This window comes from Schistocerca cancellata, chromosome 10, assembly GCF_023864275.1.
Source record: "Schistocerca cancellata isolate TAMUIC-IGC-003103 chromosome 10, iqSchCanc2.1, whole genome shotgun sequence".
In the NCBI taxonomy this organism is placed as follows: domain Eukaryota; kingdom Metazoa; phylum Arthropoda; class Insecta; order Orthoptera; family Acrididae; genus Schistocerca; species Schistocerca cancellata.
The window spans coordinates 174,216,584-174,244,306 of NC_064635.1; the positions used below are offsets into that span (position 1 = coordinate 174,216,584).

General features: G+C 39.9%; 1 protein-coding gene across 3 annotated transcripts in view; it reads right to left on the bottom strand.

Moving 5' to 3' along the window:
• Positions 1 to 6,179: 6,179 nt before the first annotated feature.
• LOC126106472 (zinc finger protein 628-like) overlaps positions 6,180 to 27,723 on the bottom strand; it is a 142,453-nt gene continuing 120,909 nt past the window's right edge. For all 3 annotated transcript variants that reach the window (XM_049912759.1, XM_049912760.1, XM_049912761.1), the window contains one exon: positions 6,180 to 11,344. In XM_049912759.1, coding sequence (XP_049768716.1) covers positions 9,397 to 11,344 — 1,948 coding nt within the window. In that variant the 3' untranslated portion in view covers positions 6,180 to 9,396. The remainder of the gene's footprint in view (positions 11,345 to 27,723) is intronic.

The window sequence follows — 27,723 nt, forward strand, 5'->3', positions numbered from 1 at the left end:
CTGGATGTGATTAACATTTTACAATGCAACAAACAGTACTGATTACGTATTTGTTTATATGTTCAGATGTGCTAACAAAACTAACGGGGTTCCATTTAAAAAAACAGGTTTGCGTTAAAAAACATACTTCCGTGCATTTTTGTATGGTTTGTATTAAACAATTACATAGCCCCTCTCCTCACATTCCGTCTGTGGAATCGGTTTGTCAGTATTTGATGTGGTTTACGAAATATATCCAGCGATAACGTTAGGTGACTCACCCTGTATACCATCAAAGGGAGAGACATGTGAAATGACACGCCATATATCAGCTGTTGTGTAAACACTGTTTGGCCTTTGACATCAGTATGACCACCACCAAGTTATCAGTTAGGATGAATGGGCACAGGCAGAGGATGTATACAATATTGTGTTGCAGAGTGTGCTCTACAACATGGCAGTTGTGACTTCACTGCTTGTTTCACCACACTTTCCAACTGGATTCTTCTCCCAGACATCAGTTTCTAAGATCTCCATTGGTGGGAACTGGCACTACAACATGTCCCTGCTTCCCACCACCCACCTGGTTTTAGTTTACATTAATTTCTTTAGACTCACTTTTCTTCACAGAAACTATTCCTTCCTTCACTCCCTTTTAGTATTTTACATCATCAGGGATGGATGGCATTTTAATTTGATACTTTTTTACTACTAACTCTATTCATGACACATTTTGCAGACAGTTTCCAATTATACCACCAAATGTACCTGTACAACCATATCATTTTACAGCACATAGTTCAGAAGACATGACATCACAAACATTGAGATGCAAGAAAAACCAGCTTTTGAGTAAAAAGGAGTGCAAATTATGGAGAGTATAATCGTCTGTGCTTGATAATGAGAGCTTTTAGCAAATTAAAATAAACTTTAAACATAATTTCAAAACCTCTTTCTCACTTACACCCTTCATGTCAAATATGATGGCTATCCATAAAGCAATAGATGTCTTGGAATAAAAAATTAACAATATGGAAAAACTAAATGTTATTATATGTATTTTAAGGGTACACTTTTAAGCTGTTTTTCTACATGATCACCATTGAAATTGAGGCACTTACATACCATAGCACAAGCTTTTCAAAACTGTCTCTGTAGAAATCTGCCGCCTGTGATTCACCCAAGAGTTTATACCAGCATGTATTTCGGTGTCAGTAACAAAGCAGTGTGTAGTGAGCAATGTCTTTACGGTTGGAAAAAGGTGCTGATCGCTTGGAACCAAATCTAGGCTGTGTGGTGGATGATCAAACACCTCCAATCCAAAACCTTGTAGGAGCTCTTGGTACAAATGGCCACATGTGGACATGAGCTGCCATGAAAAAACAAAACTTTGGTGCTAGGATTTCCTCGACACATTTCGTATCACCTGTCTTAACTTTGTCAGTGTTCGAAAAATTTCAATTTCTTTGCAGTTTTTTGCCAACAAAAATCTAATCACAGAACACATCTCACAAGTTTTGGGATTTTCTACTGCAGTGCACATTTTAACATGTCACAAAAAGCAAAGAAGTAGAGACACAGACCACACACTACCACTGTCAGACATGTACCGCGTGCAGGAATGTTGTGGCACCAAGTTGGTGGCTGTAGCCCCGCCCCCACTGTGATGGACCAAAATGTCTGTTACTTTCTGGATACCATTTGTCTTTAACATATTAACTGGTTACATGTAGAGGAACCAGAAGTTTGAAGCTCTTTTACACCGTTTGATTCTTTAAAGAATTGAGCTGCTCGGGGGAACAAAATGGCAAGCGCCAAAATCACAGTTTTTAGATACAGCGCATCTTAAGTTTCAATTGATCTGCAAATCTGAATAATTTTTTTTGAACAGTCCTTTTATTCTGTAGTGATTCTAACATCTATCTTCTACTATACAGACATAAATGAAACTCAGAACTGACTAAAACAAATGAAATATGCAAAAATTATTACATTACCATACAACACATAGTGATAGAACATTACATATTAAATTTTACAGTAAGTCTTCAACACTTTACTGAAACTTCAAAATCATTCATCACTCTCATTACTAATGTCTTTTTCATCCAAAACTGTTGGCTTTAGTGACAGGAACAATCCATGGTGGACAGGAGGTATGTAATTTATGAGCGACAGGATTTCAGCAACTTTCTTCTTTTCAATAAGCCTTGGCCCATTGTATTTAAGTCAAAGCGTACGAACTGGTCCTTGCCTTCCACGTTTCCTGAAGCTTATTTCATGCCAAATGTCATGACAAAATGTCTCGCTGATGAATAAAGATGATGGATATTCGTAGGTCACCTTCCACCTACATACTTTCCTTAGGTTGACATCTCGACCATCAACTGTCTTCTTTCTGAAGACAAACGCTTCTTTAGAGTGTCGTATTTGATAGAAATCCTCTCTTTTCATATTATATACAATCAATGGAGTCTTCTTAGCCGACTTCTTGATGATCTTGCACCACTATTCTGGACTGTACACATCTTGTACTTGTCGGCAAACTTAATTTTCAATTGTCGCGAAATCTCTATTGGACGGAACACTGTGTGCCCGGTCACGAGGAAGTGGTGTTCAATCACACGAAATCTACCAGTTGAAATTATCTATTTCCAGAACAGTACCGTGTTCCAGTTCTTATTTTGGCCACAGCAGTTATCAGATATTGCAATGAGAGTCTCTCCTTTTACGTCGTTTTCCTCAAAGTAACGTAAAAGGCAGCTCAAAATTTCCTCTGATCCACAGGCAGCAGTAGTCTCATTCCACAAAAAGCAGTGCCCTTTCTTCTTGACACAATCACGAACATTGAGATTATACAACCAAATCTTCCTTTTGTAAAAAGCTGGACCACAACTTAATTTAGGAACTGGGAGAGTCTGCTGCAAGTCAAAAGTCACAACATGTAGATTACTGTCTGCTTTTGCTCGTTTTGTCTGGATGGCAATGTTAGCTTGCCCTGCTTCTGCCCGACGTCGATGTAATTCCAACTGATGCTCCAGACTTACTTTCAGTTGGGAGGCACGAGTGCTCTCAATTTGCACTTTGAGCATGTCACAAGTCTTACACGTATCATTCTTTGGTGACTTTACTCCTATGTTATACTCTTCAGTGAAAATTCACCTGTACTTGTCTGCAGATACAGGCTCATAGGACATCTACTTGCAGAAAACATTCTTATAGTGCTCGTAACAGAAGGCGATTGTTGTATCTGTGCCCAGGTACAATCTGGCACGACTGTTTGAGCGTCTGTAATGACTCTCGTATTTTGGTATTTTGTCGATGTGTTCCCTGACATGGTTAACACTAGTTTCAGAGTAAGCATGCGGATGTACGGTATGGTTGCCCCGTTTGTCCTGGGGTGTGGTAGTCGATCCGGATGCGATTTTCTTCTGTATATTTTCGACACGACCATGATTGTTATGTAGACCATGAGTGGCAAGAAAAGCTTTCTTGCATACTTTTATATCACTGCCACTAACTTTTACCCTGTAGGAAATAGTACAGTTTCTCCGGGAATTTTCTCCAGCTGCTTTTCGGTGACGGGCAACAGTATTAGATTTCATTGCACCAAATAAGTATGTATTTTGAATGTTAAAATCACCTACTTCCCAAAATGTTTTGAATAGTTTCATCACATTCAAATCTCCTACTTTTTAGAAACATTTACGAGGGCACTGGCAATTAGGTCCCACAGTTGTTTTACTTCCTGTTGCTCCTGCATGAGAAACATACTCTTCGTTCAAATTACGCCTCTTCTGGCGTTGAGAAGCGACTCTCAGCCTTTTCCGAGACGACCTCTTTGTCTGTTCGAGGGCCCTTTCCTGAATGGTTTCTGCAGGAGAGATGCACTGTTAGTTGTTTTGGGCAATATGATCTGATTCGCTATTAACCTATATAACAACATGTGGTGTGCGTACTGTAAGACCTTCGGTACACACACCATCAGATTATTTGACTTATCGCTCTAACGATGTAGGCGAGTGTCAGCAATATGTCTCGTGGTCTTATTGTGGCGTGTTTATCTTCTGCCATTAGGTCAGACGATAGAAATACCACTTGCACGCTTACAGTAGCAGACTGACGGTACCAACTTTAAAACAGAACTTGATTAATTTTCACACACATTTATTAAAATAATAACAACATAAAATTACTTATCTTGATTCTGGATGCTATTTACAATTGACAATCTGAAGTTCCTTTGGTCTTGGTACATTAATCTTATTCTCACATATCTCTGATATGTGACAAAGTGTCTATACATTTATCTTCATGGCTATGTACAGTAATATGATAATCTTACTAGGCGCAGACTACAAACTAATGTAGACTGGCTAATCAGTGGTCTGTACACTTGTTATAGTACCTCGAGCATTCAGGTATCACTGCACGAGTGTGATCCGCGAGGAGAAAAGGTTCTACGTTAGCAGCAATCTCATTGGCTGCATTACATATTAATACACGGATTGGCGGAAGCAGAATTTAGTCCGTCTTTATGGCAGCACCATCTCGTAGTGCGGAGACAGATGAGCGCTGCCTCTGCGCTGTTGTGCTTAGCGGGGCGCGCTCTAGTGGGAAAGTTGTGTACGCGCTGACTACGCGGAACTATGTACACAACACAACAAAATCTGCTATTACCGTTACCATTATTATTATTATTATTACATGTAACAATATAAATGAGAAATGCACATTCACACACCACTTAGCCAAAAAAATGTAGCCATTCTAAAATAACCTCAAAATTAACGTACTTCAGGAACATAATGGTATGTACATGCACTTACCATTATGTTCGTGAAACTTACTAAAGACAATATATTTACAAAATAACATACCTCTGAGTCATCTGAATCGTTAGGAATGTATTCTGGATCCCTCTCGAAGATATTAGTATCATTGGAAGTATATTCCTCGTTTTCTGCCATGTTCACTGTTGCCATAATCTCGGAGATGTTTTTACTTGCTGCCATTGTCTCTGTCACTTACCATTATGTTTCCACAACAGACGGACAGTGGCGCTTACTATTAAGCTCCGCCCTGACATCTGTTGAGTGAATTTGTAACTACTAGTAAGTTTACCGCGTTGTGCATCCCACAGGTGGTGTCATTAGCCATCTACCGCAAAATACACGGCAATGGCACTTTACCATTGTGTTCCCCCGAGCAGCTCAATTAAGGATTTACTAGTAAGGACAGGATTGAGAATGTTGCAGAGAAGAGGGAAATCATACAGGCCTCATGTTGATAAGGTTCTACCTGTTCTGAGAATGAATGAAAACAAAGATAATTTACTCTACTTATCAAGATTTTAAACATGGCTGCAACAGCAACTGTTAAAATTCTTCACGATAAAGGATGACAGCCAAAAACAGTTGCAGGATAAAAATTTTTATCCTGCAACTGTTTTTGGCTGTCATACTCTACTTATAAATGTCTGATAGCATTGGTAAGCACTGGACCAATGAAGTTTGTCACACCACTCTTTTCTTATAGTTAGAAGAATCAATCTCACCTTGAGTCAAGAAAGATTTGACTTTCTGTCTGGTATCACTGCTATTGTGACCATATCAGCCCTGCTACAAACAAGTAAAATGGTTTAGTGCCAAAAATGGTAGAGGATACTGAACCCTGAGTTTGCTCTATCGCCTTGTCAGTAATTGCACTCCCCCTTATTTATCTAATATCTGAACAGCACAGCAGGAACACTCATTCTCGACGAAATAAAATCCACTATATACCACTGCATAACACAATTATCCCTGAGAACAATTTTCCGTATCCTTAACCTCTACAGTCATCTACTGAAAGTCTGTTCTTTTTAAAGAGTTCTTGTCACCATCATTTCACTCTTCTCCTTCATTATCACTTTTTTTCTGATAACACTAAACACACCTTCAAATTTGCTACAATAATATTATTGTTATTCTTAATGCCATTTATTATTACTATTATTATTATTCATTTTTGTTATTTGTGTTGGTAATTTTAACTGTTCTCATAATAATTTCTCAGAGGTATATGACTGAACAAGAAGTATGAATAGAATTTTGAGAATGTTTTGTACTGTTTTTTTGATATATTTTGTTCCTGGTCCCAAATAAGTGAGGGTCTTAGGGACCTAATCTGGGCAGGGTAATGCACAATATAAAAATAGATTTTCTTATAAAATTATTTATAACAATTACTAATAAACAAACACAAATAAATTTTGAACTTCATTACAACATTTAGCACACATGGAGTTACATTTACACATTTCGTTGCTACTGTGCTGTACTGTGCATTACAGCTTTTGTCACACTCAACAGTTTTCTCCTTTGTGCAATTCACAAGTGTACAATACCAAGCACTGAAGGAGATTTCACAGTTAACAATGCTTTTAAACCTCATACAAATAAATTAATACTTAAAAGTTAATGGCAATTTTTCAGCAAAGTGTAATACTTAATACCACCAAAGAGGCGTGCAGAGTTTTCTGAAAAACATCCACCAGTAAATCTATGACAAAGCAATCTGTGAGTCACATGAAACAGTAGAGTTCAAACAGATCATGGAGATATCAAAAGAAGTAAACACAAGCTGATAAAAAATAGACAGGTGTGACTACAGATGACGTTGCCTATCTTCAGTAATAATGCCTCTCTGCTTTCTGATACACATTTTGACCCTTTAATTTTCACTTGTTGCTGATTAACTAGCACTTCCTCTGTCCTAACACTCGCCACTTGACAAAGAGGATCAAGGACTGGAAAGGAGGACTCAATAGGCAACTGCTGAAAGAGCAACTATTGGTGCTGAGATTATGGAGGCTCTAGCAGGAGGACACGGTGAATTTCAGGGTTTGCAAACTGGATGTTATGCTATACGTGAAGAAAGATAAATCTGTAATCAACTTAATGGTTAGTTTGAACAAAACAGTGCTTTAATAGAGTTGGTACCATTGGCAGTGGTGTAACCTTGCCTTCCTCTAATCTTTCAACTAACTTACCTAGCCAGCTATGAAAGGATCCAAGTTAAATGCAAACACCAAACCTTAGTGAAAAAAAGGTAAATATGAAATGAAAAAGTTTAAGAAAATACTAATGGATGATATAGGGATCCCAGGTACATGTACCAGTGGCGTGAAACAGTACACACATTAGCTTCAGAATACTTATTCTGAACAACAAACAATCTGTGAGTTAAAAAGCTAAAATATGGGCACGGGCATGGAATGAAAACAATTGGGGACAAGAAGGATCAGGGACAAGAGTGATGGAAGAACAAGTTTTGCCAACGAAGTGGTTTATGCATCTAGAAAGTACTGAGGAGCAGAAATAATGAGGCTATTGGGACAACATAGCAGACAAACTGCTATATTGTAAACAGAATAAAGCATGGTAGATGAAGCAAGGAGGGCATAAGAATCAGGAGACCACATGCAGAGACAAAATTTCTTACAAAAACCCCAAGCCCCCATTTAAGAAAGAAATTGACGAGAATGTAAGTGCGTTGGACAAAAATATGGAACAGCTTGAGAAATGCGTACTTGAAGATAAATGCAGATGCTAGCCTAGTCTACAGGCTGCCCTGTTGTATTTGAATACAATGGCACCTGTGCAATATCCTCAATATGTAGGAAGTGTCAGTCATGGCCAGAACACTATTTTGTATAGTTGTGTGTGTATTATGTCAGAGCTACACAAATTTGAACACATGCAAATTTTTGGTGATCAAATGGGTGTATTTCTGTAACCAAGGTAACCAAAGCATTCGGTGTTCTGAGAAGCACTGTACCGGAGATTTGTACCGCACACAGGGAAAATGGAAAAAGAGGAAGTGGTTGCAAAAGTCACTGTAAAACTGAATGTTGTACTCGCGAATCCTGTCAGCACAAAAATAACGTACAGGGAGCTTCAAAGAGGGAATTGCAGAGTGAGATGGAATTTCAAAACCACTCACCACTGATGCAAATGCCCCTAACAGGAAAACATGGCACCAAAGCCGTAAAACCAGGGTTACAGAGCAACAGAATAAAGTAATTTGGTCAGTAGACTGTTTTATACTGTTTCCAACTTCTGGCCAAGCTTACATCCCAAGAGTAAAATGTGGCAAGGGTTTGGAGATGATATGGGCAGTCTTGTTCTGATTTTTCATCTGCTCCATGGCTGCTGTGCAAGGTCACATTACTGCCAACGACTATATAACCATTTTGTCTGATCATGTGCATCACATGGTATAATGTTTGTATCTCAGTGGTGTGCTGTGTTACAAGATGTCAGGGTCCCTGCTCCCACAGCTTCCATTGTCCAAGACTGTTTTGTGAGCATGAAAATTAATTATCACATCTCACCTCCACACCGCAGTCACCAGTATTACTGAGCCTTTGTGGTCTGCTTTGGAGAGAAGGGTGCACGATCACCATCCACCTAGATCGTCGTTACCTGAAGTTGCAACTAATTTGCAGAAAGAATGGCATAAGATTACTTTAAAAACCCACGCACGAGCTGTATTTATTTATTCTGAAATAACTTATTTATTCATTCCGAGATAAGTGGTAGCCATTTTGAAAGCCAGCGGATTTCCTACACCACATTAAGCATTGAAATGTGTTGTATTTTTGGTTTTTCCAATAATTTTCATCCATCCCCTGTATATCTGGAGCACAATACTGAATGAAAGTGAGTTACAGACAGTGGGAATCTGCAGGATAGAAGAGAAGATATCAGCAGCTTTTTTATTTAGCCTCTTGAATTACACAATGCATTTTGTTGTGCATGCTAATGGGTGCCAGAACACAATCGTATTACTAAAAAATAACTACCCAAATTTTCTAGACCTTTAAACTCACTGAATATTTATGGAAACATAAATTTTACTGTGAGAAGTTTCTGATAAAAACTGCTGAATAGTTGTGGGGAGCACTACAGACATAATGGCTCCAGATATGCTGTCCACCTCCCCCTTTTGTCCTCTCCCTACATTTCTTTTGACCTTCCCTATTTCCGCTCCTTATCAAGAGCAAAAGAGATAATAACAAAAAATTTAAATGAAAACTATCTGATACTGTTTAAGTTAGTGAAGAAATACTTACAAGTTGATCACATCAGCTCAGCATAAGCTAACATATTCATACAACCTGTGTCAGTCAGATTTTTCTCACAAGTGAGTCTGTGCCGTGAAAACTGTGCAGTACCAGAAAACCAGCAGAAAGGCATATCACTCCCCCCTCAAGGACAGATAGATCACATCGGGCTAGAATCCCACAGTGCACATCAGTGCTAATACAGCTCATTCTGGCATTATCATCTGTACCTGTAGGTCTCTCCTCTTTGCTGGCCCTGGATTTGCAAACCCCACCTGAGAATGTCACATCTACGTCCTTGTGGAATACTAAGACACTTTCTTGTGTTTACCTCGCTTAGTAAAAACACTTACAGATGCGTTACAAGTATTGCAATAAACACGTTCATGTTGCACAATGCCATTGGAACCCTTCTTTGTAACTGTAAGATCATGGTTATGATGATGATCATAATGATCCACCCGCTTAACGTCTGTCGCAGGTGGGGGCGGAAGCATAAACTGATTATTTTGCCGAATACGTGAGACAGTCTTCACAGTTGTCATTTGGGATCCCGAGGGATTTTCCGGCCAAACACAGCGGAGGGTCTTCACAGATGTTGCCTGGGATCGGAAAGAACTTTCCAGCTGATCACGTGGGGCAGTCTCCACAGTTGTCATCTGTGATCCCGAGAAATTTCCCGGTTGAACACATGAAACAGTCTTCACAGTTGTCATCTGGGATCCTGTGAAATTTTCAGTCTTCCCAGTTGCTATTTGGGATCCAGAGGAATTTTCCAGCCGCTCATCAGTAACAGTACTAACAGGTGCAGACTGAAACCCAATCTGATGTTGCGATTGACTGGGTGTGGCATTCCCGAGAACTAGAGTCTGTGGAGTTACTGCTGGTGTGACCATAGGCTGCGATGAATTAGAATTTGGGACATCATTTGAAATCGGTGGTACAAATACAGGAAGTAGAAATGTCTCTTGACTGGGAATATTATGGGAACTCACGGGTTGGACTGCCGTCTGGACTGGTGAGGGGTTACTTACAACTGACAACTGGGAAGGTGTCGGAGCCGGTATTGCGTAGCACATTTGTCCATTTATGATAAGAGGAATGCAGAACATTTCACCTCCAGTTTGCTTGGGCATAAAATTGTTCGCAAACCCTGTGTTGGGGGCAGTTGCTGCTGAGTTTACATTATTTTGCACCACATTAGTAGGCAATTGGACAGGAGAGAGAAGAGTTGTGCCCAAGTTTGCATCATTCTGAGAACTCACTGAGAACATCTCTGGCTGCTTGTAAATATTTTTCTTCACTGTCAGCTGTTTACCTGCAGAACTGGACGCAGATATGGCAGTATCTTGCAATGCAACAGTGTTGTTAGTGCACTGTGGGTTCACTGAATTCATCACTGGTTGTGTGTATACAGCTTTCTCCATTCTAATCTGGTTGCTAGACAAGTTTCCCGCATTAAATGCTTCTTGCTTCTGTCGTTCTCCATTATTCAACGGTGACGGGCAAGGTTGTACTTCACTGTCTTCTTCGTGGAACGACCCGACAACTTCAGTGATGACAGGTGCAAATGGTGGAGGCGAATCGTGAAGTGCATTTGTTGAAGATTCAGTCTGCGAATCATCAGTTATCGAGTTTCCATTCGCACGTGCCATCGATGATGGGGGAGACAATACGTAAGGGCTCGTACGACACAGAATGTGTGGCACTCGCGATGCTGCACCTCGAGAAAATACCTTTGCCGTAGATGGATTGCGTACTTTCACATTTCGCTTCAACAAATTTGACTCTGTGTTTTCTAGAAGATCCTTTGCGCTTTGCAGTAATTGCATTGACCTGTAATGAGCAACGGAGTGTTTGTTCAAGTCTGTCTTCTGATAGAAAGACCTGGGGCATTGTTTACAGGTATACGGTTTGTACCCCGAATGAATCCTCTTGTGTATCTTCAGAGAATAAGCGGAGGTAAACATCTTGAAGCACAGAACACAGCTGTATGGCTTTTCTCCAGAGTGGGTGCGCATATGCCTCTTGAGATTGGAAGCCAAGGTGTCCGTCTTCAAGCACACCCTGCAGATGAACGGCTTTCTCCTCGGCGGGTGAGACCTCACGTGTTTGCTCACTTCTGCAGTGCAGGAGAAGGACATGGAGCAACTGCTGCAGCCGTACACATCCTGCACCACACTCTCGATAACAGTCGGCTGGGGAGGAGCTACAGAAACAATGAGTGGATTGCCACCATCGTCCTGTGCATTATACCTGAAAAGAGAGGACCCATTGTGAAAAATAAAAACATTTCAAAGAGTAAGTCTGCAGGCTATCAAAGCTCATGTCAAAATGGTTCAAATGGCTCTGAGCACTATGGGACTTAACTTCTAAGGTCATCAGTCCCCTAGAACTTAGAACTAATTAAACCTAACTAACATAAGGACAGCACACACATACATGCCCAACGTAGGATTCGAACCTGCGACCGTAGCGGTCGCATAGTTCCATCTGCAGCGCCTAGAACTGCTCGGCCACCTCGGCCGGCAAAGCTGATGTCATTGAAAGTATAACTTTCTAGATTTTTTAGGCTCCAACACTCCTCTTCAAAGTTCTTCATCACAATTGACACTTCATCCCCTCTGCTAGGATCTCACTCAGAGACCTTGTGGTCCACCGTCAGCTGAACGTTGTGCAAGGCCAGTGTCACACTCATTTACAAAAGGGAATTTTCCTGCACTTGTTCTGAAGAAGTGGAGTTATTGAGGGCAATTTTTAGGCTGCTATTGGCAGGCCATCATCATCAGACAAGTATAGCACGAACACTACAATGTGGCAGTATTATGCTGGGACGTGTTTCAGACTACGGTTGGGTAATATACTGGTAGAAGTCAGGCCTGCACTACCATGTTTACAACACTGCCAACCTTAGCAAGTATTTGTGCCACAGTCATTACCAAATGATTTGTGTACTCAGCTTTACTTTGTGCTATGTGGTACTCACTGTTTCCTTTTCTAATTTTGAAACGAGTGTCGAGGTTAATCCTGGTTCATCACAGGGTTTTAATATGATTCCCACGACAGCAGAAGTGATTGGCAATCCCTATGACTGTGCATAAGTCATGCTTTTGCAGAATGGGGTTGAGGAAGGCAGGATTTCTTCCCCTGCACCTCTCCTTCCTCTCAGGTGGTCTAAGTTTCCATTTGTCTATGCCCACGGCTGAATGACACATTAAAGTGTCCCACATTTTAGCGATGAAAGGCAGAGAAAGGGAAGTGGAGCGTTTACCAAAATATTACCATTGTGCCACACAAGCTGGCTTCTGGTAGTTATTTGTATTCCTCACACATTTAAAACTGAGACTGAAAACTGCAGTAGCGCAGCAAGAGGACTGCAGCTACAATGTGTATTTCAACAACATACGAATGGTAGCCAAAGCAGGTAACCTCTACAGATAGTGTGTGAGAAGCAGTTGATACTTGGAAAAAAAGAAAGAAAAAAGAAAGAAATGATCCACAGAGATGATGACTATAGGCTTCCAGCTTCATGCTTTCCCACTGTCCAAGAAGCAAGGAATACTAACACCTCCAAGGCAACAATAATATGTTGGTAAACGTTTCTCCTCTCTTTTTCTGCCAGATGACAATGGTCCACCAATATAGCAAGCTGTAAAATTTTACCCAATAACTCTTGCTTTTCAGAAAAGTGCAAGAAAGCTCCCTTTTCTAAGTGAACGTGAAATTGTTCCTATATTATGTTCAGCTTACAGGTGACACCAGAGTAGTCCTGAACGACATCTCAGGAGAGGGGTTGAAACAACTTATGAAGAAGAAATCTGAAGAGGAATTGACATGGCCTAGCAAACTAGAAGATTTTACCTTCATGCTCAAAGACTGTCATAACATAAATGATAACAAATTGCCAAATGCAGACGGAGTTGTCATTCAGTCAGGTTCAGTCTTTTCATATCAATAAACTCTATTCTACATTATTTTATGGATTTATTTCTTCATTATGGGTGGATAGCCTCTATGAATTATTCAATACAATTTTCCACTTCTGGCTTTTAGTGCACTATTTTAACATCAGCTTATGCGCCATTGTCAAGCATAAGATTCGATGTCATGTTTGGGCATGGAAGTAGCCTGAAAATGCTGAAATATGACATAACATTCAATAGTTTTTAAATATCTTTGGAAAATGACGATTTGGCACAATATCTGCATGTCACTTTATTAATAAAACTACCGATTTCAGTCAACCAACAGACCATTCTCAGGCACATACATGCAATTAAAAAGACCATAACTAGGCAATTATTACAAACAAAAATCAATCAGCATATATCCATAAAACATTTGTCACGTAACCTATACTTATTTACAGGGCACGTGTCAAACGATGATGATTTGTATCTAGATAAATATTATACATTAATTGCATAAAAATTTCAGAATGCAGGGAAGTTCCCAATTTATCTAGTAATCAATACATTAAAGGACTAAAGTGGTATACATTACCTGATCAAGAGTATCACGACACTTTAACCTGGAGTGTGTCCACGATTTGCCTTTATGAGGGCTCGAATGCTGCTGGAGGCACTTTCAGTGAGGTGTCTGAATGTCTCCGGAGCAATGTAAGTCCATTCTTCCTCAAGAGCCAAAGCGAGAGAAGATAGTGAGGTCAGATGCCAGGCTCCTGAGCGAAGTCGATATTCTTACTCGTACTGACTGTGCTCCACGGATTCAGGTCGCGACTCTGTGCCGGACAGTCCATCACAGGAATGTTACTGTCCACCTCACAGATACTGCTTTATGGTGCGATCATTGTTATGCTAATACAGTCAGTCATTGTTCCCAAACTGCTCCTCGACTGCACGCAGTAAACAATGCTGTAAAATACGTTAATATCCTTCTTCATTTAGCATCTTCTTAACTGTGATAAGGGACAGCAGCCTAAATATGAAAAATAACCATTACATCACCTCCTCCATACTTTACTGTCGGCATTACGCACGACAGCAGGTAACGTTCTCCAAGCATTCACCAACCCCGGACACTTTTACTCATTTGCCATAAGTACAGTGTGATTCATAACTCCGAGTCATTTATTTCCAGTCATTCGCTGTCCAGTGGTGTTGCTCTTTAGATAACCTCAAATGTCACTTAGCACTGACTACAAAAATTTGTGGCTTATGAGAAGCTTCTCAAACATTGTATCCATTCTTTGTAACTCCCCATGTACAGTCGTGCTAACTGGACTACTGGCAGCACAGGTGATACCTTCTGCTGATTTCATGCAGTATTTTACAATCACCCTCGACAATGCTCGACAGTCCTCGTCCGCAAGTATATGAAGTCTGCCCAGTTTTGGTTGAGCTGCGGTTGTTCTTTCGTTTCCCACTCTGCGATCACACCGTCGACACACGATTTGGGGAGGTTCACGAGGATTGAAATGCCCCTCATAGATTTGTTACTCGGGTGACATTCGAGGACTAGTCCACATTAAAAATCACTGAGCTCTCCTGATTCATCCGTTCTGTACAGTTTCTCTACTGCCAACACAATTTTTATATTGGCAAGCCCCACTTGGCAAGCCCCACTCTCATGACACCTAGTGGTCAATTTTGCATTACATAATAGTGTCCAGATACTTTTGATCAGATAATGTGCTGCATTATGCAGGAGTAATCTTTAATGCTGCTACAATTAATCAGAAAAAAATGTGTTTAACCTCATTAGGCACTAAGAGGTGACTTTGGGCAACAAATTAAAAGCAGTGGATGAACTGTGATGCATACAGTGGCATGTAAGAACATCGGTAACGAGCAGTTACAGAATTGCAAGATACCCTGTAAAAGCCGCTGGGATTCAGTAACCGTGAAGCTGTGGAACTGCCAATACCGTGCTTTCAACCAAAAACACATTTTATTAAAACTTTTATCCATTCTGGATTTGGAACACTGTGACTGTCTTGTTAAAGGTTTCAGGAATTACTGCAGCCAATCGCCATTTTTTCTTCAATTCTCTATCTATTCGTGACCATCTTCGAACTGCCTAGCGATTCGTCGTCAGATGATACAATTTAGTTTGGAGTATTGTGGGAGTCGTGCATCTGTGGCAAATACAGAGATGAAAAAGTGAGCACTGCATGTGCAAAGAATATTATGATTGTAAGATTAATTTGACGGTATTACTGTTTTTATTCTTGCGGCAGGCACTGCTCTGGAAAACATAATGTGTGCTTACCACTATCGTTAAATATCCAGTGAAACAGGCACTTTTCCACTGATGGCGACTCCCACATACTTTACAAAATATAAACGAACCGACGAGTGTGGCCGTTGTTGTCTCCAAAGAGTTTTGTGGAGACAGAGAATTTTCTTTGCTCATTTTTCGTTTTGTGTGGCATTCATAATAAAATATATATTTACTACATTACCTTCTTTATAAAAAATATTATTACTATGTTTTTACACTGCAAAATTTTCTTATGGTATTTACAAAATCTACAACAAAGTGTTTAGGACAATATTTCTGGTAGTGAAGTTATGTTTGGCATGTTTCTCATTGCTCAATAAACAAGATTGTATACATATGGGGAGGGAAGGGGGGGCCGGGAGGAAGAGGGCAGGTGGAATGGTAGGGAGGAAGGGAGAGGGAGAGAGGGAGAGAGAGAGAGAGAGAGAGAGAGAGGAGATTGGGGGGGGGGGGGGGGGTTGTGTGTGTGTAAAAAAAGAGGATGGGAGAGGATGGTGTTTAGCTGCGGTATGTGAGAGGTGGGGAATGGGTATGGCAGTGGATGAGTACAGTATTTATTAGTTTTTCAAATTCAAGTACTCTTTAAAATTTTGGAAGAATGGGTTGTTTGCTAAATCAATGTGCTCATTTAAGATGGTGTGGGGTGTTTTACTGTTGTGTATGAAAATTTCTAATTCTTCCATGAGATCCATTTTTATTCCTTTGTCTACAGTGTGTAGAATGTGGAGGTTGGTTTTTACATCTGTGATTGAATGACTATTTTGGGCTAGATGGGCTGCAAAAGTGGATCTATTTAAATTTTTTAAACGGAGTGCGTCAGTATGCTCTTTGTATCGGATTCAAAATTTCTTCCTGTCTGCCCTATCTACATCTACATCTACATGGTTACTCTGCAATTCACACTTAAGTGCCTGGCAGAGGGTTCATCAAACCATTTTCATACTACTTCTTTACCATTACACTCTTGAATGGTGCATGGGAAAAAGGAACACCTAAATCTTTCCATTCAAACTCTGATTTCTCTTATTTTATTATAATGATCATTTCTCTCTATGTAAATGGGTGTCAACAAAATATTTTCGCACTCTGAAGAGAAAGTTAGTGATTGAAACCTTGCAAATAGGTCTCGCTGTGAAGGTAACCACCTTTGTTTCAGTGACTGCCACCCCAACTTGTGTATCGTATCAGTGACACTCTCACCCCTATTGCGTGATAACACGAAATGAGCTGCCCTTCTTTGCACTTTTTTGATGTCCTCTGTCAATATACCTGGTAAGGATCCCATACCATGCAGAAATATTCCAGCAGAAGACGGACAAGTGTAATGTAGGCTGTCTATTTAGTGGGTTTGTCGCATCTTCTAAGTGTTTTGCCAACAAAGCGCAGTCTTTGTTTCACCTTCCCCACAATATTATCTATGTGGTCTTTCCAATTTAAGTTGCTCATAACTGTAATTCCTAGGTATTTAGCCAAATTGACAGCCCTTAGATTTGTGCGATTTATCATTTACCCAAAATTTATCAGATTTCTTTTAGTACCCATGTGGATGACCTCACACTTTTCTTTGTTTAGTGCCAATTGCCACTTTTCACACCATACAGAAATTCTCTCTAGATCATTTTGTTATGGGAATTGATCATCTGATGATTTTACTAGACGGTAAATTAAAGCGTCATCTGCAAACAATCTAAGGGGGCTGCTCAGATTATCACCTAGACCAATTATGTAAATCAGGAACAGCAGAGGGCCTTTGGAACGCCAGATGTCACTTCTGTTCTGCTCATGATTTACCGTCTATCACTACGAACTGTGACCTCTCTCAGAGGAAATCACAAATCCAGTCAGACAACTGAGACGATACTCCATATTCACGCACTTTGATTAATAGTCGCTTGTGAGAAACGCTATCAAAAACCTTCTGGAAATCTAGGAATATGGAATCGATCTGAGGTCCCTTATCGACAGCACTCATTACTTCATGGGAATATAGAGCTAGCTGTGTTGCACAAGAAGGATATTTTCTGAATCCGTGTTGGTTATATATCAATAAGTCATTTTCTTCAAGGTGACTCATAATGTTTGAGTACAGTATATGCTCCAAAATCCTGCTGCAAATTGAGGTCAGTGATTTGGGTCTGTAATTCAATGAGTTACTCCTATTTGCTTTCTTAAATATTGGTGTAACCTGTGCTACTTTCCAGTCTTTAGGAACAGACCTTTCGTCAAGTGAGTGGTTGTATATGATTGCTAAGAAAGACGCTATTGTGTCTGCATATTCTGAAAGGAACCTCATTGGTATGCCATCTGGAATGGAAGACTTGCCTTTCTTAAGTGATTTGAGTTGTTAAGCAACATTAAGATATCTACTTTTGTCACTCATGCTAACAGCTGTTCTGGTTTTGAATTCTGGAATATTTACTTCTTCCTTCATGAAGGAATTACGGGAAACTGTATTTAGTGACTCCGCTTTAGTGGCACCATCATCGGTAACATTTCCATCGCTATCGTGCAGTAATGGTATTGACTGTTTTTTTGCCACTTGTGTACTTTACATATGACCAGAATCTCTTTGGGTTTTGTACAATATTTTGAGACAATGTTTCATTGTGGAAACTATTAAAAGCATCTCTCATTGATGTCTGCACTAAATTTTGAACTTCTGTGAAACTTAGCCAATCTTGGGGATTTTGCATTATTCTGAATTTGGTAAGCTTTTTTCATTGCTTCTGCAACAGTGTTCTGATGTGTTTTGTGTACCATGGTGGATCAGTCCCATTTCTTATTAACTTATGTGGTATGAAACTATCTATTACTGTTGATACTGTATCTCTGAATTTGAGCCATATACGGTCTACACTTACACAATCAGCTTGGAAGGAGTGGAGATTCTCTCTTAGGAAGGCATCAAATGAATTTTTATCTGCTGTTTTAAATAGATATATTTTGCATTTATTTTTAGTGGTTTTGGTTGATATGGTTTTAAGCCTCGCTACAAGAAGTGGAGTTATTGAGGGCAATTTTTAGGCTGCTATTGGCAGGCCATCATCATCAGACAAGTATAGCACGAACACTACGATGTGGCAGTATTATGCTGGGACGTGTTTCAGACTACAGTTGAGTAATATACCGGTAGAAGTCAGGCCTGCACTACCATGTTTACAACACTGCCAACCTTAGCAAGTATTTGTACCACAGTCATTACTAAATGATTTGTGTACTCAGCTTTACTTTGTGCTATGTGGTACTCACTGTTTCCTTTTCTAATTTTGAAACGAGTGTCGAGATTAATCCTGGTTCATCACAGGGTTTTAATATGATTCCCACGACAGCAGAAGTGATTGGCAATCCCTATGACTGTGCATAAGTCATGCTTTTGCAGAATGGGGTTGAGGAAGGCAGGATTTCTTCCCCTGCACCTCTCCTTCCTCTCAGGTGGTCTAAATTTCCATTTGTCTATGCTCACGGCTGAATGACACATTAAAGTGTCCCACATTTTAGCGATGAAAGGCAGAGAAAGGGAAGTGGAGCGTTTACCAAAATATTACCATTGTGCCGCACAAGCTGGCTTCTGGTAGTTATTTGTATTCCTCACACATTTAAAACTGAGACTGAAAACTGCAGTAGTGCAGCACGAGGTCTGCAGCTACAATATGTATTTCAACAACATACGAATGGTAGCCAAAGCAGGTAACCTCTACAGATAGTGTGTGAGAAGCAGTTGATACTTGGAAAAAAAGAAAGAAATGATCCACAGAGATGATGACTATAGGCTTCCAGCCTCATGCTTTCCCACTGTCCAAGAAGCAAGGAATACTAACACCTCCAAGGCAACAATAATATGTTGGTAAACGTTTCTCCTCTCTTTTTCTGCCAGATGACAATGGTCCACCAATATAGCAAGCTGTAAAATTTTACCCAATAACTCTTGCTTTTCAGAAAAGTGCAAGAAAGCTCCCTTCTTCTCTCTCCTGTCTAGTTGCCTTGTGTTCACTAATCCCAGTATCCGTCATGATGCTCTCTATTAGATCTGGATTATTTGTGGCTAAGAGGTCAAGTGTGTTTTTGCAACCATTTACAATTCGTGTGGGCTCATGAACTAATTGTTCGAAGTAATTCTCAGAGAAAGCATTTAGTACAATTTCGGAAGATGTTTTCTGTGTTCCACTGGCTTTGAACAACATGTATTTTCGCCTACAAATCAAGAGTAGATTGAAGTCTCCACCAATTATAACTTTATGAATGGGGTACTTATTTGTAATGGGATTCAAGTTTTCTTTGAACCGTTCAGCTATTGTATCATCTGAGTCAGGGGGATCAGTAGAAGGAGCTAATTATTATTTTGGTACAGCTGTTGAGTATAGCCTCTACCCATAGTAATGTGCAGGAACTATCTATTTCAACTTCACTACAAGATAAACTACTACCAACAGACACAAACACACCACCACCTACTTTATTTAATCTATCCTTTCCGAACACAGTTTATGCCTCTGTAAAAATTTCGGCAGAATTTATCTCCGGCTTTAGCCAGCTTTCTGTTCCTATAACGATTTCAGCTTCAGTGCTTTCTATCATCACTTGAAGCTCTGGTACTTTTCCAACACAGCTACGATAATTTACAACTACAATACCGACTATTGCTTGGTCGATTCTCATCGTTTCTTTGCCCAGTACCCTTTGAGACTGGAGCCCTTTTTGATTTTTCCCGAGTCCATGCCACACTGTCCCTGCTACCCATGTAGCTGCCTCCTGTGTGTAGTGGACACCTGACCTATTTAGCCGAACCTGAAACCCCACCACCCTATGGCACAAGTCGAGGAATCTGCAGCCAACATGATCGAAGAACCGTCTGTAGCAGCAAGAATAGCTATTACAAGTTAATTTGCATATACCTGATTTGTGATATAGTGGGCTGGTTGTTTTAATGTTGTGAATTATTTTGTTTTGTATTTTGTTGTTTGTGTGGAAACTGATTTTGACTTTGTGTGGTTAAATAGTTTTGCAAATTGATATGATTCATTACCAAGGAAAGGCATACAGACATATTTAGTTTCTTCTGGTACTGAGGAAACGTTTGTTGATCGTTGTTGCTTAGTTTTCATTTTTGCATCTAGTCTGTCAACTATGGTTAGGCCATAAGTATTATTGTGGGCTATTGTTTTTAAAATGTTTAGTTCCTTGGTTTTTACAGCAGGTTCAGCATGAATTTTGTTTGTACGGTTGAGTGCTGATCTGAAAAATGCTAGTCTATGCTGATTTGGGTGGCATGGTGTTTTATTTATAACAACACCTGTTGTGGTGGGTTTCCTGTAAATTTTGAATTTGTATTTGGTGTTGTGACATGTTATGTTTAAGTCAAGAAAATTAATTCCCTGTTGTGTTTGGTGTTCAGCAGTAAACTGTATTTTGGGATGTATATTATTTAGTTTAGTGGCTAAGTTTTCTATTTCAGTTGTTCCACTGTATATTATCAATGTGTCATCAACATAGCATTTGTAATAAATGACTCTGTCTTTTTCCATTGGATTATCTTTAAAGAATTTGTTTGCCAGGTCCTTAATATAGATGTCAGTTAGTAGGCCAGCTAAACTATTGCCCATTGCTAAACCGTCTTTCTGAATATAGATTTTGTTATTAAAGGAAAAGTAATTGTGAGATAACACTAATTCAAGTAAATCCATCAGTTCATAGATTTCTACATTACTTAGCTTATTATAATGAAATAAGTTGTCTTTGATTGTTTGGAGTGTTTCTGTTACAGCATAGCAAGTAGAAGTCTACTCGCTATGGTTGCAGGTATGTTGGTGTACAGGTTTATTATGTCGAGTGATGTAAATTTTGCTGTTGTGGGAATAGTGATATCTTTTATGCAGTCACTTAGTTCATAGCTGTTCAATATGAAGTAGTTGTTTGTAATGTGTAGGATTTACTGAGAATTTCATGAAGTTTTTTGTTTATTTTGTATCCAAAACTGTTATAGAGTTGATTATTGTGTGTAGTGGGTGGGCTTGTTTATGAACCTTGGATTGTGATCTGGGCTTTTGAGCTGTTGGGTTCATTATTACGCAGTGTTTGGCTTCAGTAGTTGTTAGGAGGAGGTTGCAGATCTTTAATAAGTTTTTTATTTTATTTTGGTATTTTGGGGTAGGATCAGATTCTAGTTCAGTTACGTTGTTATTTTTAAAAAATTCTAATGTTTTGTTAATGTACTCTGATTCATACATTAATACAGCTGTATTGCTTTTTTCAGCCTTAACCACAAAAGCCCCCCATGAACCATGGACCTTGCCGTTGGTGGGGAGGCTTGCGTGCCGCAGCGATACAGATGGCCGTACCGTAGGTGTAACCACAACGGAGGGGTATCTGTTGAGAGGCCAGACAAACACGTGGTTCCTGAAGAGGGGCAGCAGCCTTTTCAGTAGTTGCAGGGGCAACAGTCTGGATGATTGACTGATCTGTCCTTGTAACATTAACCAAAACGGCCTTGCTGTGCTGGTACTGCGAACGGCTGAAAGCAAGGGGAAACTACAGCCGTAATTTTTCCCGAGGACATGCAGCTCTACTGTATGATTAAATGATGATGGCGTCCTCTTGGGTAAAATATTCCGGAGGTAAAATAGTCCCTGTAACGGAACTGAAATGATGGTGGGCTGACAGTAATTTGGAGCCCGCGCGTCGGAAACGGGCGCGTTTGTGTGAGACTGCCAGGGAGTGCACCCTGATGCCATCTATTGGCGAAACTGGGAATTAGCGCTGCCTGTCAGACAATGCACTAAGCTCTCGGAGTCAAATGTATTCTTTTTCTTGGTAATTATAAGTTATTACTGTATAATTTAATGTTGTAAAGCGCTAGTAGTAAATTATTATGACTGGTGTGGACTCCAGGGTAGTAAATATAAATATTCTTAAATACTAAATGATTTCGGTAAAAAGGTGGTAGGGGAACGCCCCCACTCTTGGTGATACGAGCGTAGCTAGGGGTAGCTGGAGACACAGGGACTGAACAATGGAATGGCCTGGGGAGTGTTGACGTGATCGGACGAGCGTAACTGTGCTCACGCAAAAGTGATTGTGCAACAGCGAAGAGGCGAATATCGTCGCCGTTTTTGGAGTAAAACGCGACGAAAGGTTGTTGAAGCCGCCTTTATGCCACTGGGGCTGATTGTAAGAGTTCCTGTGCCCAGATTTTATGGCAGACGTGCAGTAGCTTATACGAGTGCTACAGCTCATAGTTCCAGCCGCCATTAAGGGCATGAGGCGTGAAGAGCTGCGTTAGCCACGTGCATCTCACCACCAGCACCGACACGTCTACCCAAGGCAAGACTGCTTGCAATTGTTAAGTCGAACTTTGTATACATGTAAAAGGAGAATACCAGTTTTCTTTTATGCAAGTGCAGAGGACAGAATATAGTAATGAGTAAAAATTACGACGCATGTTGTTCATTGTAAAGTGTAGTAACCTCAAACATAGTATAGTGAAATCAGACTGAGGCCACCATCGCCTCTTTCATTTACAATTCTTTTGGTTGTAGAATACTTTATAAGAATGTTGAAAAGAGCAATGGTCACACCAGAATGAGTCGCCTATTTACAGTTACTTAAATTTTTCTGAGCAACCTTTCAAGTAAAGTCACTTAACTAATTCTGTATCAATGGTCCAAAGAGTAATATCCAAAATCATTAAATAAGTTGAAGGATAGAATTTTGTTAACCGAAGTTGCATAACCTGTCTTGGTAGTAATTACCAAGCCAACTCACAGAAATTGAGAGAGTATTTGCTTTGTAGAATCATCTAGAATGATCAGAAATAGTAATATTCAGAATTAAGTTTAAATTCAACTCAAGCCATTTCACTTTGAAACGAGCCCAAAAATTGATTTATTCTTTTGCTCCTTCAGAGCTGGCGACCGTAGTTATAAGTATTTTCAGGAGGATTCGACGGTAAGTCTGCTGCTCTCGTCGTGCTGATAGGATTATCCACTACTGCTAGCAGTGGTGATCGGATACATAAGCTCACTACCAAGTTAAGTGGGTCAGGTAGGCAGTGTTACCGTGTGAACTGTAGGGCACTGTAGGCCGTGGATCGAACCCGTTCAATCATCACAGCTCTTAGGGAAATAGTCCGGTTAGGAGTGTACTAATCATTAGGTAAATATTGGCGAGTAACGGTCAAAAAATGTATATGCAAGGGAATTTAGCAAGGTCCACCTAGCACCTAGTTAATGTGGTGCAATGGCGAGGGTAGGAGTGGAGTAAAAGTGAGCTGAGCTTGTGGCAGCTGTGCTGGATTCAAATATTAACTACGTGAATTCACTACTGCCCCTTACCATTGGGACTGAGCTATTTACAGTTAAAATACGTAGCAGTAAGCGCAAAGGCGTGACAGCTACAAGTCCGTATTGGTTTTATACATACGGAATTGGGAAGTGGGTCATTCCGTCAGTGGAGGGGGTTAAAACAACCGAGTCAGTGGAGAACATACCCCATTTACTGATGGAAAGATTCAGCGGTTCGGTCGCATCCTCCATTCGGATCTCCGGGCGGGGACTACTCAAGAGGACGTCGTTATCAGGAGAAAGAAAACTGGCGTTCTATGGATCGGAGCGTGGAATGTCAGATCCCTTAATCGGGCAGGTAGGTTAGAAAATTTAAAAAGGGAAATGGATAGGTTAAAGTTAGATATAGTGGGAATTAGTGAAGTTCGGTGGCAGGAGGAACAAGACTTTTGGTCAGGTGATTACAGGGTTATAAATACAAAATCAAATAGGGGTAATGCAGGAGTAGGTTTAATAATGAATAAAAAAATAGGAGTGCGGGTTAGCTACTACAAACAGCATAGTGAACGCATTATTGTGGCCAAGATAGACACAAAGCCCATGCCTACTACAGTAGTACAAGTTTATATGCCAACTACCTCTGCAGATGATGAAGAAATAGATGAAATGTATGAAGAGATCAAAGAAATTATTCACGTAGTGAAGAGAGACGAAAATTTAATAGTCATGGGTGACTGGAATTCGTTAGTAGGAAAAGGGAGAGAAGGAAACATAGTAGGTGAATATGGATTGGGGGGAAGGAATGAAAGAGGAAGCCGCCTTGTAGAATTTTGCACAGAGCATAACTTAATCATAGCCAACACCTGGTTCAAGAATCATAAAAGAAGGTTGTATACCTGGAAGAATCCTGGAGATACTAAAAGGTATCAGATAGATTATATAATGGTAAGACAGAGATTTAGGAACCAGGTTTTAAATTGTAAGACATTTCCTGGGGCAGATGTGGATTCTGACCACAATCTATTGGTTATGAATTGCAGATTGAAACTGAAGAAACTGCAAAAAGGTGGGAATTTAAGGAGATGGGACCTGGATAAACTGAAAGAAGCAGAGGTTGTAGAGAGTTTCAGGGAGAGCATAAGGGAACAATTGACAGGAATGGGGGAAAGAAATACAGTAGAAGAAGAATGGGTAGCTCTGAGGGATGAAATAGTGAAGGCAGCAGAGGATCAAGTAGGTAAAAAGATGAGGGCTAATAGAAATCCTTGGGTAACAGAAGAAATATTGAATTTAATTGATGAAAGGAGAAAATATAAAAATGCAGTAAATGAAGCAGGCAAAAAGGAATACAAACGTCTCAAAAATGATATCGACAGGAAGTGCAAAATGGCTAAGCAGGGATGGCTAGAGGACAAATGTAAGGATGTAGAGGCTTGTCTCACTAGGGGTAAGATAGATACAGCCTACAGGAAAATTAAAGAGACCTTTGGAGAGAAGAGAACCACTTGTATGAATATCAAGAGCTCAGATGGCAACCCACTTCTAAGCAAAGAAGGGAAGGCAGAAAGGTGGAAGGAGTATATAGAGGGTTTATACAAGGGCGATGTACTTGAGGATAATATTATGGAAATGGAAGAGGATGTAGATGAAGACGAAATGGGAGATAAGATACTGCGTGAAGAGTTTGACAGAGCACTGAAAGACCTGAGTCGAAACAAGGCCCCGGGAGTAGACAACATTCCATTTGAACTACTGATGGCCTCGGGAGAGCCAGTCATGACAAAACTCTACCATCTGGTGAGCACGATGTATGAGACAGGCGAAATACCCTCAGACTTCAAGAAGAATATAATAATTCCAATCCCAAAGAAAGCAGGTGTTGACAGATGTGAAAATTACCGAACTATCAGTTTAATAAGTCACAGCTGCAAAATACTAACGCGAATTCTTTACAGACGAATGGAAAAACTGGTAGAAGCCGACCTCGGGGAAGATCAGTTTGGATTCCGTAGAAATGTTGGAATACGTGAGGCAATACTGACCTTACGACTTATCTTAGAAGAAAGATTAAGAAAAGGCAAACCTACGTTTCTAGCATTTGTAGACTTAGAGAAAGCTTTTGACAATGTTAACTGGAATACTCTCTTTCAAATTCTGAAGGTGGCAGGGGTAAAATACAGGGAGCGAAAGGCTATTTACAGTTTGTACAGAAACCAGATGGCAGTTATAAGAGTCGAGGGGCATGAAAGGGAAGCAGTAGTTGGGAAAGGAGTAAGACAGGGTTGTAGCCTCTCACCGATGTTATTCAATCTGTATATTGAGCAAGCAGTAAAGGAAACAAAAGAAAAATTCGGAGTAGGTATTAAAATTCATGGAGAAGAAATAAAAACTTTGAGGTTCGCCGATGACATTGTAATTCTGTCAGAGACAGCAAAGGACTTGGAAGAGCAGTTGAACGGAATGGACAGTGTCTTGAAAGGAGGATATAAGATGAACATCAACAAAAGCAAAACGAGGATAATGGAATGTAGTCAAATTAAGTCGGGTGATGCTGAGGGAATTAGATTAGGAAATGAGACACTTAAAGTAGTAAAGGAGTTTTGCTATTTAGGGAGTAAAATAACCGATGATGGTCGAAGTAGAGAGGATATAAAATGTAGACTGGCAATGGCAAGGAAAGCGTTTCTCAAGAAGAGGAATTTGTTAACATCCAGTATAGATTTAAGTGTCAGGAAGTCGTTTCTGAAAGTATTTGTATGGAGTGTAGCCATGTATGGAAGTGAAACATGGACGATAACTAGTTTGGACAAGAAGAGAATAGAAGGTTTCGAAATGTGGTGCTACAGAAGAATGCTGAAGATAAGGTGAGTAGATCACGTAACTAATGAGGAGGTATTGAATAGGACTGGGGAGAAGAGAAGTTTGTGGCACAACTTGACTAGAAGAAGGGATCGGTTGGTAGGACATGTTTTGAGGCATCAAGGGATCACAAATTTAGCATTGGAGGGCAGTGTGGAGGGTAAAAATCGTAGAGGGAGACCAAGAGATGAATACACTAAGCAGATTCAGAAGGATGTAGGTTGCAGTAGATACTGGGAGATGAAGAAGCTTGCACAGGATAGAGTAGCATGGAGAGCTGCATCAAACCAGTCTCAGGACTGAAGACCATTACATACATACATACAACCACAAAAGCATTATTATCAACTAGTTTTTTATTAATTTGTTTTAATGTTGTAACCTCATTACGAGTAATATTGTGGAGTTCTTTTTGTCTTCATGATTTTCTTTATTATTTTGGTCATTTTCATTTAGTTTTGCTGATAGGCAGGCTACCTTAGTGTCAGTTATTAGGTCTTTGACAGTGTTTTCATCAAGTGTGGTGGAAATATCGTGTTTTAGTCCTTTATTTAGCAAATTTAGTTGTTTGTTGTTGAAATGAAAGTTTGATGTGTTTACCACTCTCTCAGAAAAATTATGTTTTCCATCAGGTAAGTTGGAGTAAGTGTTGGTGGATTTTTTGGCAATGAGCTTTGAGAGCTTTTCATTTTGTTTAGATGAACTTTTCAACATTTCTTTATCAACAGATTGTTGAACTAACTCTATGAATGTTACCATTTGGGACAGCACAAGGTGATTGCTTAACTCTAAGTGCAGCCTGTAGATGTCTTTGTTGAGTAAGTCTTTTAGTTTATAATGAGACCTAATTACATTTTTGATCTATGTGCCTTCACATCTGCTTTTAGCTGCCTGAGCTGATTTACTCTGGTCATTGATTACAACTTTGACAAAATTAGGAGTAATGTTTTGTAATATGCACTGCTTATTGAATTGAATAGCAAGAATAGTTTTCAATAACTTCAGTTTACATTTTCTGTATGTGTTCATTGTTCCTTTTACCAGGATAGGTAGCAAAATACAACTATTATCCATTCTGGATTTGGAACACTGTGACTGTTCTGTTAGAGGTTTCAGGAATTACTGCAACCAATCGCCATTTCTTCTTCAATTTTTTATTTTTTCATGACCGGTTTTGAATCGCCTGGGGATTCATCATCAGATGATAAAATTTAGTTTGGAGTATTGTGGGGGTCGTGCATCTGTGCCGAATACAGA